This window comes from Perna viridis, chromosome 12, assembly GCF_037379345.1.
Source record: "Perna viridis isolate PV_CMFRI_1.1 ecotype Kerala chromosome 12, ASM3737934v1, whole genome shotgun sequence".
Lineage (NCBI taxonomy): Eukaryota > Metazoa > Mollusca > Bivalvia > Mytilida > Mytilidae > Perna > Perna viridis.
In genome coordinates, this window is record NC_142456.1 from 6,596,629 (window position 1) to 6,615,211 (window position 18,583).

At 36.5% G+C, this 18,583-nt stretch overlaps 1 protein-coding gene across 1 annotated transcript; it reads left to right on the forward strand.

Moving 5' to 3' along the window:
- Nucleotides 1-374: 374 nt before the first annotated feature.
- Nucleotides 375-18,516, forward strand: LOC148600999 (uncharacterized). Its single transcript, XM_088554721.1, has 11 exons — nucleotides 375-454; nucleotides 2,539-2,722; nucleotides 3,444-3,607; nucleotides 4,220-4,435; nucleotides 4,895-5,055; nucleotides 5,570-5,773; nucleotides 6,296-6,477; nucleotides 7,078-7,252; nucleotides 7,973-14,974; nucleotides 15,410-15,562; nucleotides 17,883-18,516. The coding sequence occupies exons 2-11, from the start codon at nucleotides 2,591-2,593 to the stop codon at nucleotides 18,167-18,169; spliced, it is 8,676 nt and encodes a 2,891-aa protein (XP_088410847.1). The 5' UTR covers nucleotides 375-454; nucleotides 2,539-2,590; the 3' UTR covers nucleotides 18,170-18,516.
- Nucleotides 18,517-18,583: the final 67 nt, after the last annotated feature.

Below are 18,583 nucleotides of genomic sequence, written 5' to 3' on the forward strand. Positions count from 1 at the left end.
CTTGTACAAGTGTATCACGTGTACAGTACAATTGGTTATTACATGTACATGCAAGTTAAAAACATCTTTTTAATGTAAACCAATCGTGGTATAATATGTAGTTGTTGAACAAAATCTGTTAGGTAGATATATACTAGGCTATACTAGTGTCATTCTATAAGTAAAACCCAGAAAAGTATTGAAGACGTATACATACATGTATAATGAACTTACTAGGTAAAAATAGTCAACTGATATAAATCATATGTACCTTGAAGTTGATAAGATCAACACAAGTATTTTAAGACGTATGATGCATCGTTGCAAGGTTGCACAATAGATGGATCAGCGTTTCATAATCTTTATGCATGAAACAATATCCTTAAAAATCACAAGTCGTTACTCGTCACGTGGACTGAAATAAATAAAAATAACCCGGTCTGTTGACGCCTGTCTGAGAGAGTCTATGCAGTCGGTAAGATCATTTTTAATAATACTCTTATAAAGATACATTTTATTTAGAACTATATTCTTTAATTATTGATTTTTGCTTCTAAATGTCCCTATCATGCCGGGCACTCGGGAAGGGAATGGGTCATACCATATAGAATGAACGGGTCCGAGATTTGCTAATAAGATTGTTCACCTCCAGAAAGTAAACAATCGTGTCCCAAGAGTTATAAAAGGGTGTATGTACGTCCGATCAAACAATATATAAATTTAAAGTTATCATTGGCTAATTCTTGTCCAAATTTCGCCCTAAATTCACAATGTAGAGAGTGTAAACCCCAGAACCCTCCCATTGGTTCCGTCGCTGTAGCGTTTTTCTTACCAACTTACTTTTTTTGTTATTTTTTTTCGGTTCTGTTTTGTTTTGTTTCATATTATGCGTTCTATGTTAGATTCATACCTGCTCCATTACATGGCTATAGAACATACTGAAATAGCCCAAAAATGTATTTGCTTGCGTTATCTTTGTAGTATATAATGATTTCTTCTTCTTCTTCTTCTTCTTCTTATTATTATTATTATTATTAAAATCATCGTCATCATTTTTGCATGAATTATACTTTACATTTTAATTCCTTTCATACAGTTAGTTTTATTTTTTTAATTTTTTTTGTTGTTGTTTGTTTCGTTTTCAGTTTTAATTAATAATTGAAACTGACATTTCTTTGTCATTTATCGCCGTTTTGAAGCGTTAATCTGATAAAACTATTAACATGGGTACTTGAATTTGTTTTCTCATGAATTTGTATAATTGGTTATTCAGATTTAGTCTATGTGCAGGAGAGAATCCAGAATTTGTTTAAAACGGGTTGGATCCAGGGTCCAGGGGGTTCAGAAAAAGCATTCTAAATTATTATTTCTCATACTTGCCAAAAGGGGATTCGACCCCCGAAACCCCTACCCCACCTCCACCTTGGATCCGCCACTGAATGTTCAACGTGGAAATCCATGTAATTTATTTTCTTATTTTTATTTAAGCTGTTGACATTTTTATCGTCGATTGACAGTCTCATTACCTACTTATTACGAACAGACATGTATTGCCTATTTCAGATATGTCACTGTCTATAGTCTATTTCTTTAAATCCAGTGCTTCACATACCAAAGGAAAATACATCATTCATGACAAGATTAATGTCAGTAAGCAATGACAAAAATTAAGTGTAATATTAGATATCACAAAGTAATAGGCTGTCAATCATTTGTTTCAAACATTACACGAATGTAATCGTGTCCTGACTTCCATTCGAACAGCAACTGACCGTGTAACTAAGATTAATTAAACTTTATGTAGAAACGGTTAAATTGGAGGAATGTGTCCAAAAATGATCGATAATCAATAACATGGTTGTAAACGCGCACGAAGTGAAAAAAAGTGAAAAAAAAAGTGTCTGATTAGAAGTTCTATCCCCAAATTAAAAATTAAACATACATGACTTTATTCTAGCATCTTTCAGGGAGTTTTTACCAATGAATGTAAAAAAAAGTACTATTTCTTGAATCCATTCATTTTGCATTGATCGCAGCGAAATCCCGGTCGGTTTCATGAATGTCAGTTTATTGAACCGTTTAGAAATGATGATAGACAGAAGAAGCCGAAAATGAAAACGGGTTTATTTCAAATTTGTTATGTGCACTTTATATTGCATTTGGTTTTTTTTTTCTTTTTGCGAAAGCGAAAACTTGCTTTTTTAAAACCAGAACTGATTTATCCCATATCCAGTATGAGGAACCCTGCGCACGTGGTTGTACGGGCGGGAACGGGGAGTGAAAAATACGGGAAGCGGGGATTATGGTTGGGAACTATAAGCGAGTGTAAAATGAAAGGTGTCGGGAAGGGTGGTTAGGAGGGTTGGAGGCGGTGGTTTATGGGGAGGTAACCGGGGAGGAAATACTCCTGTGCACCCCTCGTATATGGGTTAGATAGATTGATTAGTACAGGCGTCGAACGGCTAAAGCATACATGCACGTCCACATGCCAGCAATATAAAAAATATAAGTAAAAACACTTCATCTATTTTTTATATCAAATAAATTCCTTTATTGCAGACAGCAAGAATTGGCTTCTGAAGAGAAAATTCTTGAGTGCTGACGGTAGAAAATGATGCAAGGTGGAGGACCCAGTGGTCCGATGGGTATGCAGGGTGGTGGACCTATGGGTATGCAAGGTGGCGGACCCGGTGGTCCGATGGGTATGCAAGGTGGACCAGGAGGACCCGGAAATATGCAAATGGTATGTATTGTAAAATCAAAAGGAATGGTCTTCACAATCACATTTTCACTTCATGTGGATGAATATTAAATACACTGAATTGACGTTTCTCTGTCGTATTTTCATTCAGCATCTGCATTTACGTTTGTTTCAGTAGTGTTACAAATTGAGTAAACAGAAGTTGTTTTTATCTTTTTACCAGTTCCATATAAAGTCATCAAATATATATAAGGGCGAGTTTCATATAATGGGCAATACCAAACAGTGATCTGATATACCGCCGGTTAAACTTCTTCGTAAATATCTATGAGTTGTCTACCTTCAAAACATAGTGCTTGTTAATTATTTTAATGATATTAGTCTTAAGATAATAACATTTAACTAAACAAATCAAACTAAGCAAATCAGCAATAATTGATGTGTGCTTTTCAAAGGCTTTTCTTTACACAAAAACCACAAACTACTGACCTGATACGAATTATCTCCCTTTGTAATAGTGCATTATAGTAAAAAAATAATTTTGCCAATATCTGAGAGATTGCTGACAGAAATGTAAGAAATAATACAAGTACACATAATAGTATGGAATCAATTCTTATCATGTGCCACACAATTTTTATATGGAACGGTTTATACGGAATGGCCTCCAAAAATTTTAAAATAACGAAACATATTTTTCTTTTTCTTTTTCATTCCGTTAGAGAATATATTTTTAGTATGATATTTAACTTTAATATTTCAGATGATGGACGATGAAGACAGCAAGGCGTTATTAGATGAGGCTAGAGAATGGCTTGGGGATAAAGTAGATGAAATGGGACCGGGAAAAGACCAAGCTCAGGGAAATCCAATGGACCAATTACCTCAGCCAAAAACCAGGAGAATATCAATAGACACAACAACAGAGTAAGTAGCCAAGAAAATATCAATAGACAAAAACAACAGAGAAAGTAGCATAGAGAATGTCAATAGACACAACAACAGAGTAGGTAACCAAGAGAATAACAATAGACACAACAACCGAGTAAGTAGCCAGGAGAATATCAATAGATACATCAACAGAGTAAGTAACCACTAGAATATAAATGGACACAACAACAAAGTAGGTAACCAAGAGAATATCAATAGACACAACAAGAGAGTAAGTAGCCAGGAGAATATCAATAGACACAACAAGAGAGTAAGTAGCCAAGACAATGTCGATAGGCACAACAATAGAGTAAGTAGCCAAACTAATGCCAATAGACACAAAAACAAACTACCCAAGAGAATACATACGTTAGTGGGGAGGTCGGTTGGAGTCGGCAATTACGCTTGGTTATTTACTAAGCAACTAAAAGATACGATTTTTACATTGATTTCCCCGCTATCCTGGACCTATGCAGTTATCATATTGTCCGGCTTTCCGAACGTCCGAACGTCCGTCCACAACATATATAGGAAAGCCATATACTGGAAATCGATACCAGACAGAAATTTCAAATTTTGCGTCACAAACAATGTACTTGATCGTTGCAGGTCTAGACTTGACTCCGACGATGCTATTGCAATAATCGGAGTTGGCGGAAAATTTCCTGGAGCTGACACAGTTGATGATTTTTGGAGAGTTCTCGTGAACGGTGAGAATCACGTGATCGAAATTCCACCCGAGAGGTGGAATGTGGACGAATACTACTCTGCTGACTATGACGAACCTGGCAAAACATATGTCAGAAGAGCTGGCTTCCTGCAAAAGTAGGTTCCATTTTTGTCTAGCGTGTACGTTAGTTTTCAATGAAATAAAATGAGACGCTATGTAAAAGTGTACATGTATGGATCGGCGTACGCTCCTATTTTAAAATTAAAAATGAAACTTGAATATTGATTGTTCACACTATCAAATCATTGAGCTGTACTCTACACAAATCTTTTTCACATCGCTCGGCTTTTATTTTCTCTTACATTCCTTATCCTGAAATCATGGAACCATTTTAAGTGATTTAATTAAGTGATTTGAACTTTGTTAATAGCAATCACTGGCATCAGTGTAATATAATGTTGCTGCTCGCAAAAACTAATTGTAAACAAATATCAAAAAACAGTATCATTCTGTTTCTGAATTAGAACTAAAAGTGACTTCGGTGGATTATGACTTACATGTATCACCTCCTGTCTGATTTTTGTAAGACTGCTATTCAAAATATTCAATTAAAGCTTTGACGAATTCGATCCAAAGATGTTCGGTATAAGTGAACCAGAAGCAGCTAAAATGGACCCCCAGCAGAGATATATTTTAGAATGTGTTCACATGGCTTTAGAAGATGGCGGCATCATGAGAAAAGACATCCATGGAAGCCGAACTGGTGTCTACATAGGTGTGTATGATAAGTAAAGTGGTTAAGAAGAAAAAAAGTCAAGGGCTCGACCCAAAGAAAATGTAGACAGAAATAACAAACAACTTAACGAAGCCGAACGAAGAACACACAAAACTAAAATAAATGATCAACCTGGACTCATTAGAAACTGAGGATCAGGCGCACCGGAGGGGTAAGGATCCTCTACTTTTATCCAGAAAAAAAGATAATAATAAATTAACATAAAATATACTGTTAGATGTTTTATCATCATACAGTTGAAAAATTCTAAGTCGATCTTTCAAAGGAGATAACAAAAATATAATGGAACAACACACACACACACACACACACACACACACACACACACAAACAAAACAAAAATAAAAACAGTGGTGTCCTCTTCTTCGGTTTAGGCCTGAAACTTACTTCTTGATGAATTGATATCAGATGGTTTAGCTATGCTTGTCAATTAACATATCAGTCACAAATTTCTTATCGATGCCGTTGTCTTTGTAAAAAATATATTTTCTAGGCGTAATGAATGATGACTATAAAAGTTCAGCGACAGAGGATCCAGCCGTGGCCAGTAACTACACGTTGACAGGGACTGCACCCAGTATCGTGGCTGCTAGAATATCCTACGTCTATAATCTGTTGGGACCATCCATGTCAATAGATACAGCCTGTAGTTCTTCTCTAGTCGCAATACATTTGGCACAACAAGCTCTCAGGGCTGGTATACAAGACTTTTGTTCACTTTTATGCTACAATGCATTGTAAACTTTTATCTGTTTCTTATATACCTATATATATTTTTTCGAGTTACATATGTACATGATGTCAATTCATTTTTGTGGCTGTCTCATTCGCGATTCACATATTCGCGGCGACTAAAATTCAAATTTTAGTTTAGTTTGTTTTATTTTTTTTTTGGTTTTTTGGCTGGCATAAAGTAATTGATCCAGAATTGCGAAAATAAATTGTTTTTCAGTAAGCAATAATGCAATTAATCAAATAAACCACCGACTTGTCCTGCAACTTTCCGAACTCTGTCTTCTAAGTTTGATTTTATTTTGTTTCTGAAGTCTCAATCATCTTTGATACAGTATGTATATGCTTTTTGTGAATTTTAGTCGCACATTTTGAAAATTAAGACTAGGACAAAGCGGGCCTCTGTCCGATTTGTCAAATGATAAGTTTTGAAATATCTGCCATAAAAGCATTAAACCTCAATCATTCAACCAATCGACCATTTTAGGTGACTGTAACATGTGTATCTGTGGTGGTGTGAACAGTATTCTGTACCCAGATATCTTCATACCATTATCCAAAGCAAGAATGGTATCACCTACAGGCCAATGTCAAGCTTTTGCAGATACCGCAGATGGTTACATCCGAGGCGAAGGAGGAGGAGTCATAGTCCTGAAAAGATTAAAAGACGTAAGTTCAATGTGAATTCATGTACTTAAAGTTCAAAATAAAATCAGTGATTATAACAAAAAACTTAAGATACAAGAACAGAGAAGGACACAACAAACAACATACAGAAAACAAAACGAAAGGTATCTAAGCATTTAGAGAGCAATCAAAAACAATATAGATCAAGTACATTAGTAGGTTACTAGTTTTCAGGCCCGAGCTAAGTTACTCAAAGATAACCGTAATATAAATTGGCTGGTGTCATGTTTGATTGTTTACAGAAATAAATTAAAAAATAAATTAAAATAATATGTATTATCATACAGAAGATGCCTCTTTCGCAACTCAAATCTCGACCAATCAGATCACTTGAAATGGAAAATTTGAGAAAAAAAATTGCAGAATTTGGGGAAATTTGAAACTTGGGATTTTTTTTATGAAACTGAGGCCTGTTCATTTTTCACTTATTAGTGCTACAATACCACATACACTAAGAAAGTTATCAGTTTTAAAACTAATAGTGTAATGATATGACCTCGTGTTCAATAAGTGTACTAAGAGTATATGAGTCTATAAATGCATTATATCACCGGCCTCAATTTAAAATTATATTTTTTTTAGGCAAGAGCAGATGGCAACAAAATATGGGCAACTATTGCTACAGGCTGCAACCAAGATGGCCGAACCATGACACCAATTACAGCACCCTCTGTCCAAATGCAGACAGAACTCCTGCAGGAAGTTTATGAAATGAACAATGTTAATCCCGACCTCATACAATACATAGAAGCACATGGTAACTCTTTTGTTTTAATATGAAGCTATAGGTTTAATCGATTGGGAATGGCCATAATGGCCAGGATCTTCCTATTTGAAATTTGAAAATGATACATTTTTTTATTAGCAATACAGACCACTGAATTTTTTGTTGAGCATTATATTTTCTACACAAAACACAAGTAAATATTATGCATTTTGCTTTCACATTTTTACTTGAGGAAACATTTAAGACCCGGATAAGCCCCCCCTCTCTTACCTCTCTTACCACCACCACGTAAATCTTCGGACTTTTCACTGATGAGTGTTGTTTAATGATTTTTCTGTGCAAAAACTGGTTAAAGCGAAAACACAAAGACGAAAAGACAAAATCACACAGAACCCAGAAGAATTAAAATGTAGTTTTGCTATTTTCCTAATAATGTAATTTAACACCAACTGAATAGAAACAAAACTTTCCAAAAATGTTTTATTTTTTAAGTTCTTGGGGAAGAAAAATAATAATATGTGATATGATCATAGGAAATAGAACAAAAACCATAAATGATTTCAAAAACTGAATTGAAAATATATTACCATTACAACGAAACTGAAACAGAGCCGTCATTCGAAACAAACGAGTTCAGCACAAATAATAATATTATAGCCTGTAACAATGACAATTACATGTGTAAATTATAGATTGTACACTAATCCATAACTCTTTTGTTTCTGATTAATCAATATTCTTCCATTCCAGGAACTGGCACACCAGTCGGTGACCCAATTGAAGCCAACAGTTTGGGAGAATTCTTCTTTCAGTACATGACTGAAGGAAAAAACCCACTAAAGATTGGTTCAGTCAAAACTAACATAGGCCATTTAGAATCAGCTGCCGGTGTTGCTGGAATCGTTAAAGTTTTATTGATGATGAAACATGGACAGCTTGTCAGATCCCTACATTTTGTCAACCCTAATCCAAAAATTGATTTCCCAAAATACAATATGGCGGTCTCAATCGATGTCTCGGATTGGCCCACTCTACCAGATGGAACTAGAATGAGTTGTGTAAACTCTTTTGGATTTGGCGGTACAAATAGCCATGCCATTATTAAACAGTTTCCAACTGAGGACATCATGGAGACGGAAGACAACATAGACCAAAAGTACATTGTATTTTTGTCAGCATTAGACAATGGCGGTCTCTCGAACAGCCTTCAACATTTTGTTTCTTGTCTGAAGTACACCTCAGTGGATAGTCTCAAGAGCATGGCATACACAAGTTCCTGTAGACGAGAACACTTTAAGTATCGTATAGCAGTTGTAGCATCATCCAAAGAAGAGTTATTACGAAAGTCCGAGATGCAGCTAAAGAAAGTTAAAGATGTAAAACCACCAGGCTTGAACCCCCCGAACGTTGTGTTCGTTTTCTGTGGAGTGGGGACGACGTGGACAGGAATGTGTCAAGAAATGATGCAACAAGATGCTGTGTTCTGTGAAACAGTACAACGGGTTGATCACCTACTCAAACCATACACAGTGTGGTCAATTTACGAGAAGCTTAGAGATGGAGCAGATCTTTCCGATCCACTTGTTGGTCACTTGGCAATTTTTACCTGCCAGGTTGCCTTGACCTCGGTTTGGAAACACTATGGAGTTGAACCAAACGTAGTACTTGGGCAGTCTGTTGGTGAAGTCGCTGCTGCCTATGCATCAGGAGCTTTGTCATTGGAGGACGCCGTGAAGGTCATTTACTACAGGTCATCAATACTTGCTAAGGCCACAGGAGGATCAATGTTTGTTGTAGGAAACAGCAATACCGAAATGGTCGACGAAATGTGTAAAGAATATGAAGGACAAATAAACATAGCAGTATATAACAGTTCCAAGTCCTCAACAGTGTCTGGAGACACCGATATTGTTAATACTATGATGCAGAGATTGAAGACAAAAAGTGAGGACGATGATGACTCAATTTTTCTTCGTCGTTTGCAGGTGAAATGTGCCTACCACAGCCATCACACTGAAAATGCTAGTATTGAACTGGAAGCTGCGCTAGAAGGTCTTACGGGTACGACACCTGAGATCAAGATTTTGTCAACCGTAACTGGTGAGAAATCAAAGGAGGAACAGTTCATTTCAGCGACGTACTGGCGGGAAAATGTTCGACAACCAGTCCTTTTCCAGAAGGCTGTTAGAAATGCAGGGTTATTAAACACCATTAATATTTTCCTTGAAATAGGACCAAAACCAGTACTAAGAACCCACTTAAGTGACTCCTTTGCAGAAGGAAAGGCTATAAGCCTGTCATCCATGAACGTAAACTCTGAAATGAACTGCATCATGGAATCACTTGCAGAACTTTACAAAAATGGTGTAACGCCAGACATGGAGCGTATCAACCCGTACACAGCAGTTGTCTCAGACATCCCGAAATACATCCCGAACAGGATGAAATCCTTATTCGAAGCTGACAGTACAAAACTAAGGAAACAAGGACGTGGTAGAATGGGATCAAGTCATCCATTTATCAAGCGTCAGTCGGATGACAATACACCGTTTAAAATAGACATAAGTACCACATCGACTCCCTACGTATACGAGCACAATGTACAAGGAAATATTCTCGTTCCAGGTGCTTTCTATGCGGAAGTTGCATTAGAGGCCAGTAAAAGTCTTCTTGAGCAATCGCCGTTTGAACTTGAGATTTCTGTTGATTTTCTACGACCCCTGCGGCTGTCACCTGGAAGTCCCTGTGAAGCGTATGTAATGATGAAAGCATACGAAAAGGGAGAAAGTATGGCATTCACAATTCAGACCGGAAATGACATAATTGCAAGAGGTACTTCATGTCTTATTACAGACGATTTGAAGTTGAGTTTGGTGGATGTCAACAAAATACGTGAAAGATGTCAAATTTTTCATCCTAGACAAAACACCTACGATACCTTAAAAATGTTGGGATTCACCTACGGCGACGAGTTACAAATTTTAGGAGATGGCTACAAGAACAGAACAGAATGTTTGGTAGAGGTGAATTTATCAGAGCTTTTGATTAAAGATCTTAACATTACAAACATACATCCAGCCATATTAGATGGTCTTCTGCAAACTCCAGGAATAATATTTGAGTTGATGATGGAAAGACCATCTGGACAGTTGATACCTGCAGGTTTCAGAAAGCTGATATTGCGGAAAAACCCAGAGAAGAAAATGTTAGCTTACATGAACATGATTTCATTTTCTAAAGATGAAATTCTATACAATTTGCTTCTACTTCAACCCGACGGCATTGTCATATGTGAAGTCAAAGACTTCGTCATTCGGTCAGTAGAAAGAACAGAAAAGCACAATGGACAGATTGCACACAAAATTGAGTGGATGGAGATCGATCTTAAAACCAAACAGCGTCAAATGATGCGAAAATTACAGGACAAGAAAAATGACGACGACACCAGTTCTGACGAATCACAGGCTGACAAGGAATCAATAGTCTGTAAAGAGGATATTGAACTGGTCAAAGAAGATGATGCTTCTTCAGGGTATAAATCAGGACAGAAAGACGTTGAAACGGACAATTCGTCTACTTCATCAGAAAGCGAGAAGCGAGATGAAGAAAAACATTACTCGTCTACAACATCATCGACTGACGATGAAAGTCAAGAGGTAAAGAGCAAGAAAGAACTCCCAGAACCGGTAAAAGACAGGTCTTTTCTCTTTCTAACCAGAGACAAAGAAGCTATCATTGCTTTCAAGAAGTGTGTAGAGGAAGACATAGACATTTCATATAGCGTGGTCACTGATATAGAGAGGTTGTCGGAAGATGTTCTACAGGAGCACTTTCATATACCTGATACTAAGGAGAAGGATGAGACAAAAGAAAAATGCATCATTCTAGCTACAGGGACAATGAAAAATGAGTACAAAGAGAATGGCAGGTCTCTCCTGGAAGACGTTGTCAACAATTGTGAACTACTTCTGGAAATACTGAAGTATTTTGCTGACAAAGAGACTGTTATTCCAATCTATGTTGTCACTCAGGGAACTCAAGCAGTAAACTTGAAAGGACAATACAATCTTGTTGGGTCAGAGCTATGGGGCTTTGTACGGTCTGTTCTAAGAGAACAAAGCTTTAAAATATATCTGGTAGATATTGATCCTGATTTCAATCAATGCATGAAACAGTTAATGACAATTATCAAAGGTGTCACCAAAAGATTCGTTATACCAGAAGTAGCAATTAGAAAATATACAATATACGAGAACGAATTTGTCGGTCAACTGGATAGTGAAAGGATCAAAATACCGAAAATTAAATCGATGGACAAGTACTGTGTCGCTGAATATAGAAGCAGACTTCCGAGTGACCTTACAGATACGTTTTACTCACTACAAGAAATGGATTCGGACTTAATTGGCCCGTCAGCTTTAATTCAGTTAAAAAAGGCATGCCTGCACAATAAAACACTCTACCCTTTGACTTTTGAAAATGCAGTGGAAGCCCTCAACGTCTGGCCACAGGATCAGAAGGACGGATATGGTGTTCTGACTTTCGAAGTTTCTGGAACAAGAATGGACAAAAAACCTAGAACTAATAAACCCATGAAGGAAATTATAGCCTGTTATCCATTAAAAGTCCAATCAACCGTCATGGTTCCAAAATCATGCATTGTTAACTTGTCTGATCTACCTCCTTATTCCCCCGGCATGCTTTGCACGACATCACTCCTCTGGGAACTAGTGGAGAAACTCCCATCAAAGAGTAGTTACCTAATACTTACAGATGACGAAAATGAAATGGCTGCAAATATTGCAAGAAATTTGATATCTTCTAAAAAGTCTGGACCAGTTATGGTCTACAAGATGGAGGAGATAATGTCACCAGAACAGGTTGTTCCGATTGTGATACCACTTTTAAAGATGGACCTCCAAACGATTCATGGATTCATTGAAGCTGCACCCAACATACGTATGATTGCCTCATTACGTCAATTTCTACCCCTCCAGATTGAACGTTATGTGTCAGCACGGGCACCACTAGTTACAGTTGCAACTGTAAATGTTGATGAAGTCCTTTCTAAAACAAAACTGCCAGTAATTGTACCAAATGTGATAAAATGGCTGAAAAAGCAAAAACTTAAGTTGTTTTCAAAGGACCAAGTTTTCACTGAACCAAACAAAAATTCAATACTTCCCTTGCCAAGCCAGATCGTTGATCTGAGCGAATCAGAGGAGGTTCAGAAATGTGATGTAAGAATACCTGAAAATCTTATTTTCCGTAAAACAGCCGTTTACGTCATTATTGGTGGCATGACAGGTCTCGGTTGGGAAATAACAAATATGCTTGCAGAAAAGGGGGCAGGTTTCATAGTAAGTCTCTCAAGAAGGGAACCATCTGCCGAAAAGCAAACGACAATAACTGAACTTTCTCAGCAATGGGGATGTTTCATTACAACACTCAAATGCGACGTAACCAATTTGGAATCACTTCAAGAGGCATTTGACCGCATAAATGTTGAAGCTCCCTTCCCGGTCAAAGGAATCTTTCAGGGAGCAGGTGTCTTAGACGATGCACTTTTCCTGTCAATGACGAGAGAAAAATTACAGAAGGTTCTTATGCCAAAGGTGTTAGGGACATGGAACTTGCATGTTGTTTCTGAAAAATTAGACCTAGACTACTTTGTAATCCATTCTTCAATGACTTCTGTTTTTGGAAATGCTGGACAAACTAATTATGGAGCGGCAAATGCGTTCCTTGATGCTTTGGCTCACTATCGCCGACATCTAGGTCTATGTGGTCAGAGTATAAACTGGGGCCCACTTAAAGTTGGAATGGCAATCAATGATGATAATCTTGAACAAATTTTACAACGCCGTGGGCTTCTTTCACTAAGCATCACAACAATTAAGAAATGCTTAATTGAAGTATTGAAAAACACATGTCCTCAGGTAACCTATGGTGTGTTTGACTGGGACACTATTGCTTCAAGTGTAATGTCTGAAGATATGGCCCTCGTGCAGTACAGATTTAGGGGTTTTGTCGACAGAATTTTAGAACAAAGACGTGCAAAAAGAAACGCCGTACAACTGAACTTTGACCTTAATGAAATAATGTCAATTCCAAGAGCAGAGAGAATGGAAGCCATAATGAAAGCACTAACAATTCTAGCCAGTGATGTTTTTGGAGTCGAGCATACCTTGCTCAATGAAGATACTTTGATTTCAGCACTTGGTGTTGATTCTATGTTAGCTATGACATTTGCTCAAACAGTCCTAAAGGTAATGCATGTAAAAATTTCCCTTGTCATGTTGCTTTCGGATGGCACAACACTGATGACTATTGCTGAATCGATTAATAACACACTTGAAAATGGTAATGTAGAGGAAGAAGTTAAAGAAAAGGAAATGAATGAAAATGTCAAAAATTCGATGACTCCTTATGAAAAACGGGCATACAACGGACACGTTCGGAACAAATATGATCCGTCCTTATACATGTTTGGGGATATAATCGTTGACAGTGTGATTGCTATGCCGGAGTACTGGGTTCCACTAATTGAAAAAATTCATCGCAAATACCCAGCACTACGAACGCACTTTATACCAGGACACGAGGAATGTCGATATGGCGTGAAACGGGTCATTTTAGAACCTGACGAAATCAAAATCGACTTCCGCATTGTTGACAAGGAATTGCTATTACATACAAGCCGACATCCACCAAATGTGGATGACTATCTCTTTGATCCGGCAATTGATCTTCCAATGAGAGTTTTTTATGCAAAGAAAGGGCGGCAGGCCATCATGAGATTTTTGTTTAACCATCTTGCCCTCGATCTACACTCTGTCTCTATGATGATGAAGGATCTTCATCCAGATGTCCAAGTGGACGATGTGACCGATCCAATCGACATTGCAGTACACATTGAAAAACGATTAATGAATGACGAAAATGATTTAAAAGAATTCTGGAGCTCAACTATCCCAGAAAATCTACAACCAATGTCTTTGACAACGTCCGACGATCTGTCAACAGATCCTAATTTCTTTGAGTTTACAAGAGTTAGAATCCCAGAAAAAGTTGCTCTTGGTATTAAGCCTATTCTTGAAGCAAACAAATGTACTTTGTTCCATTTTTTCACCACCATGTTCGAAATCCTTCTACATGTAGAGCTTAAACAGCCAACTATTTCCATCATGACCACCATAGATTGTAGAATGTTTTTCCCAGAACTGAAAAAAGAGGCAAATCGTTTTACCAATAGGATTCCTTTGTTTCTAGAGCTAGACGATGGCACAATGCAAGTAGCAGAAATCATACAGCGAAACAAAATCAAAATCATGCACGCGCTTGATCATGGCTATATGCCTTTTATTGACATAGTCAAAGAAGTAAAAAATTGTCCAATCAACGAGGTATTCCGTCATCAAATTGTAATGGAAGAGACCACTAAGATTTCTTCTCTGTCAATTGACAATGGAAAGAGAGTACCAATAAAAGTAAAGAAACTACAGGTTGGAAATTACTACAATGAAACCATCTTCTATATTTGGAATGATGAATTTACAAAGAAAATAGAACTTGAACTTGGTTGCAGCACCCTCATCATAGAGAAGGATAGGGCCAATAACCTTTTGAACTTTATGATACTGATGCTGGAGAGAATGGTTGAGAATCCAGGTATCACACTGGAGGATATGACGTCATACAGTGTCAATAAAAACCAAATAGAAGTTTCAGAATCTAAACATTTTTCTAAAAGTAAGAACTGAGTTTCTAACATCTTCGCCAGAAAATTCTTTCTACGACCATTTTTACACTTTTTGTATATGTATGTTTTGTGATGTCTTTCTTGTTAAAAAGAATTTGAACCTCGTTTCCTTTTATGAAGTCAACTCTAATTGTATATATTTATATTATGGTGTAATACTTAAGCAGTCAAATTCTTCTTTGGTTTAACATTTTCACATGTAATAGTATAATTATGTTATCATAAAATCCACATTAAATTTCCTAGGTCCTTACTTTCGTCACTTTTGCGAACCATCAAATGTAAAACTGTGGTAAAAACACAAATATAATGTTTCCGAAAGTCAACGATGCTCTTCAAATAGTCCGCTGTGTCAAACACCTTAATTTTAATTTCAAATGTAGAAAATACTTCAACAACTTATAATAAAAACCTATATTTTTCAGACGTATTCAGAAAGCAGACAAAGAAAGGCTGGGATCACGATGTTTACCTTTTCCTTGACGAAACATGCTTAAAATGGGGAAGTAAGCCGCACAAACTGTCCTCATCAATTCCATATGACCGTATGGAAGATATTACAATGACTGACATGAACGGTAAATCCTATAATACTTCACATCACATCATTATACTTCATACATTTTAAACTTCTCGCTATCAATTCCCCCCCCTGTTTTCTTAAGAGGACGATCTTGTACTATTTTGTGTTTCAAGTACCAGTCCATACAAACATTCAGACACTGCTAATGGTAGTGGTGATTCATGGTGTAGAAACCCCACCGCACAAACGATGCTTTCTAAATTTACATATGTTATATTTTCATATAACAATAGTACTGTCCGTACTCAGATCTGATTTTTTTTAGAAAACCATTCATTGATCTCCCTCTCAAATCAACCAAATCAAACAAAATCAAGAACGACAATCATGTACGTACAATCTCTATATATATTTTTATCTCAAAAGTGCAACAACCGAAAAAACAAACCAAGAAAATCTAATTAAAATTAGACCTTTCAATTGTTCTATTCAGTCACTGCATATGGGATCTTCTGTTCCGATGACCTTTTCAGAATCCTTGTGTTTTTTTCCTTTGAATTATGCTGTGAAAATAATGATGAATTCAGATTGGCTGATCAGTAATTAATATCTTCTGGACAGAAAGTAAAATGGAGTGTTTTAGTTCCTATATGCAGTGCCTGAATGGAACAATTGATAGGTCCAGTTTTAATTTAAACTAAGACTGGTTGTGTGGTCTGTAACTGTCTTTGAATGAGAAAAAAAGTTTTGTTTTGGTGAGATATGCATGAATCACTTCCTGTCTGATTTTTGTAACTGCTGCTACTTAAATCGTGTAAAAACATGCTACGGATTCTCGATTTAGAGGCAAATCGACATGTAAGATACGTATACTTGCAACATGTATAAATATGCATTTTAACTACAAATTAGATTTTAAAATACCAACAGACAGGCCTAGTCCTACCCTGGTATTGTCTCAACTTTCTTACATTTTTTATGAAATGCTTCGGTGAATTGTATGTTCATTTAACTTTACCTGGCTGAATTTTAAATTATTTTAGATACATAGTCATGTGTATCTGCTTCCTGCAAGTTAATTATTAGGAATAAATAGTGCACATGTATAAATGAACAGGATGTAGGAACTGGTGCCTTGTTCTCAAATGCTGTGAAAGTATTATTGTTCGCGTGAGTTACCAATTTTCGTGGATTGTGGGCTGGTAAACCACGAAATTGCGTTCCCAACGAAAACGACATTTTTCTTTCGTTTTTATGATCGAGTTGTCGTATCAATGAATTCAAGAATAAACAAACTGATAATTTTCCCTTAAACCACGAAAAGTGGTACCCACAAATAAAAGTACTTTCACAGTAGCGCCACGAAACATATTTCATTTAAGCCAATGGAAAATACAATTAAGCTGAAAAGACTTTTTGATACAATATCTTGCATTCAGAGTTGCATGTAAACTACATGTTCTAACCACGAGTAAAACAATGCTTGTTGATGTTTAAATAGAATTCTACTGACTGTTCTGATCGATATGAGAATAGATAAAAGGAAATAAATATAAATTCTTCAGCGGTGATTGGTTGAAATTATTTCTCCACTCCACCCGAGATAGTAAAAATAAGTATCATGTTAAAAGAGTTTAAATCAAGAATAGACTGAAAGAGAGTTAGTTTCTCCCATGAAATTTGTAGAAGAGCAAACTTAATGGGTATCAGATCGTCCAGTCATGACGATGCAGCACAAACAAAAATAATTACATAAGTCTAAAGGATACTTCAGATTACCTAACCATTGCCTCGATGATTTCAACAAAATGAAAATCTTCATCGTGGAACAAAACACGATCTGGAGCGATCTACAGAGAGTGAAGCGGGAGGGATTTTGGATAAAAGAACTCCGTGTTTTACACCCACACGGAATTAACAAAAAACATTAAGTTCTTCCTATTTTGTATAGTTTCTTATAACAGTGTTTGTAAATATTTTTAGTTTTTAGTTCAGTATTCAAGATCAACATACAACGTGTGTCTATAGCACAATGTTCAAGATCTTTGTTACTGTCGGTAAAATTTTACAGGTCTTCACCTGATTAGGTAGTGAGTTGTGTTCACAGACCATTTACTTTCATACACACTCAGTTTATTTAAGACACTGAAGAAGGTCATTTGTTGACTGAAAATTTTGCCCATTATATATTTTATTATAGTGTGTTAACATCTTTATCGGTATCGTTGTACAATCCTTTAGACTTGTATATATATTATTTTACGCAGTTTTGGTCTATTTTCTTATTGTCTTTGTATTGTTTCTTTGGGTATTAGGATCCACGATAACTATCGGGATTTTCGTGCTTCTAACGTTTATGTTACTTTTTGTTTTAGATCAAACAGCACTTGTGATGTCAGCAGATGCCAGAAAGTATGTCTTTAAAACAACTTCAAAGAACCTTGCCATGCAGTGGTGGTTATCGATCAGGGAGAAAAAAAACGGACCTCGAAAGATAAAATTTATCACTGAAATTAAAGACAATAAGGAGACCGAGAGTGAGACCTCGGAAGAACCATGTGAACTGAGTACAACGGATGGAAATAGTGAACTGAGTACTACGGATACTGTCAGTGACGAGGTCGACGTCGACGAGAAGAATGTCATCGTGACGTCTTTTTAAATTTCGATACAATGACGTTGTCATATTGAAATGACAGTAATGGACTGAAAACTGTAAAACAAGAAAGCATGGAAACGATTATCATTTTTCTTTTACTGAAAATATTTTAAAGAATTAAGGTTTCGAGTTAATTTCGGAATTTACCGTCCTTTTTCTATGAAAGTAATGCAGAACCTTTGTTAGTTCTTAATATAGGGCAATGACCCCACGCTCAGCATGAATGTGTTATGCATTGTCTTAACCGAACCCATTCATGACTGAGATTTGTTGTGACAAGGCAAATGGTTGGTTTACACACTCAGGCTAAAATGTATTGAAATTGATAATTAAATATATCAGATGATGTTTTCACAGGTCATCATTTTATCCAGAATTTGGTTTATACAGGTATCTCAATCACTGTACTTTAATGCA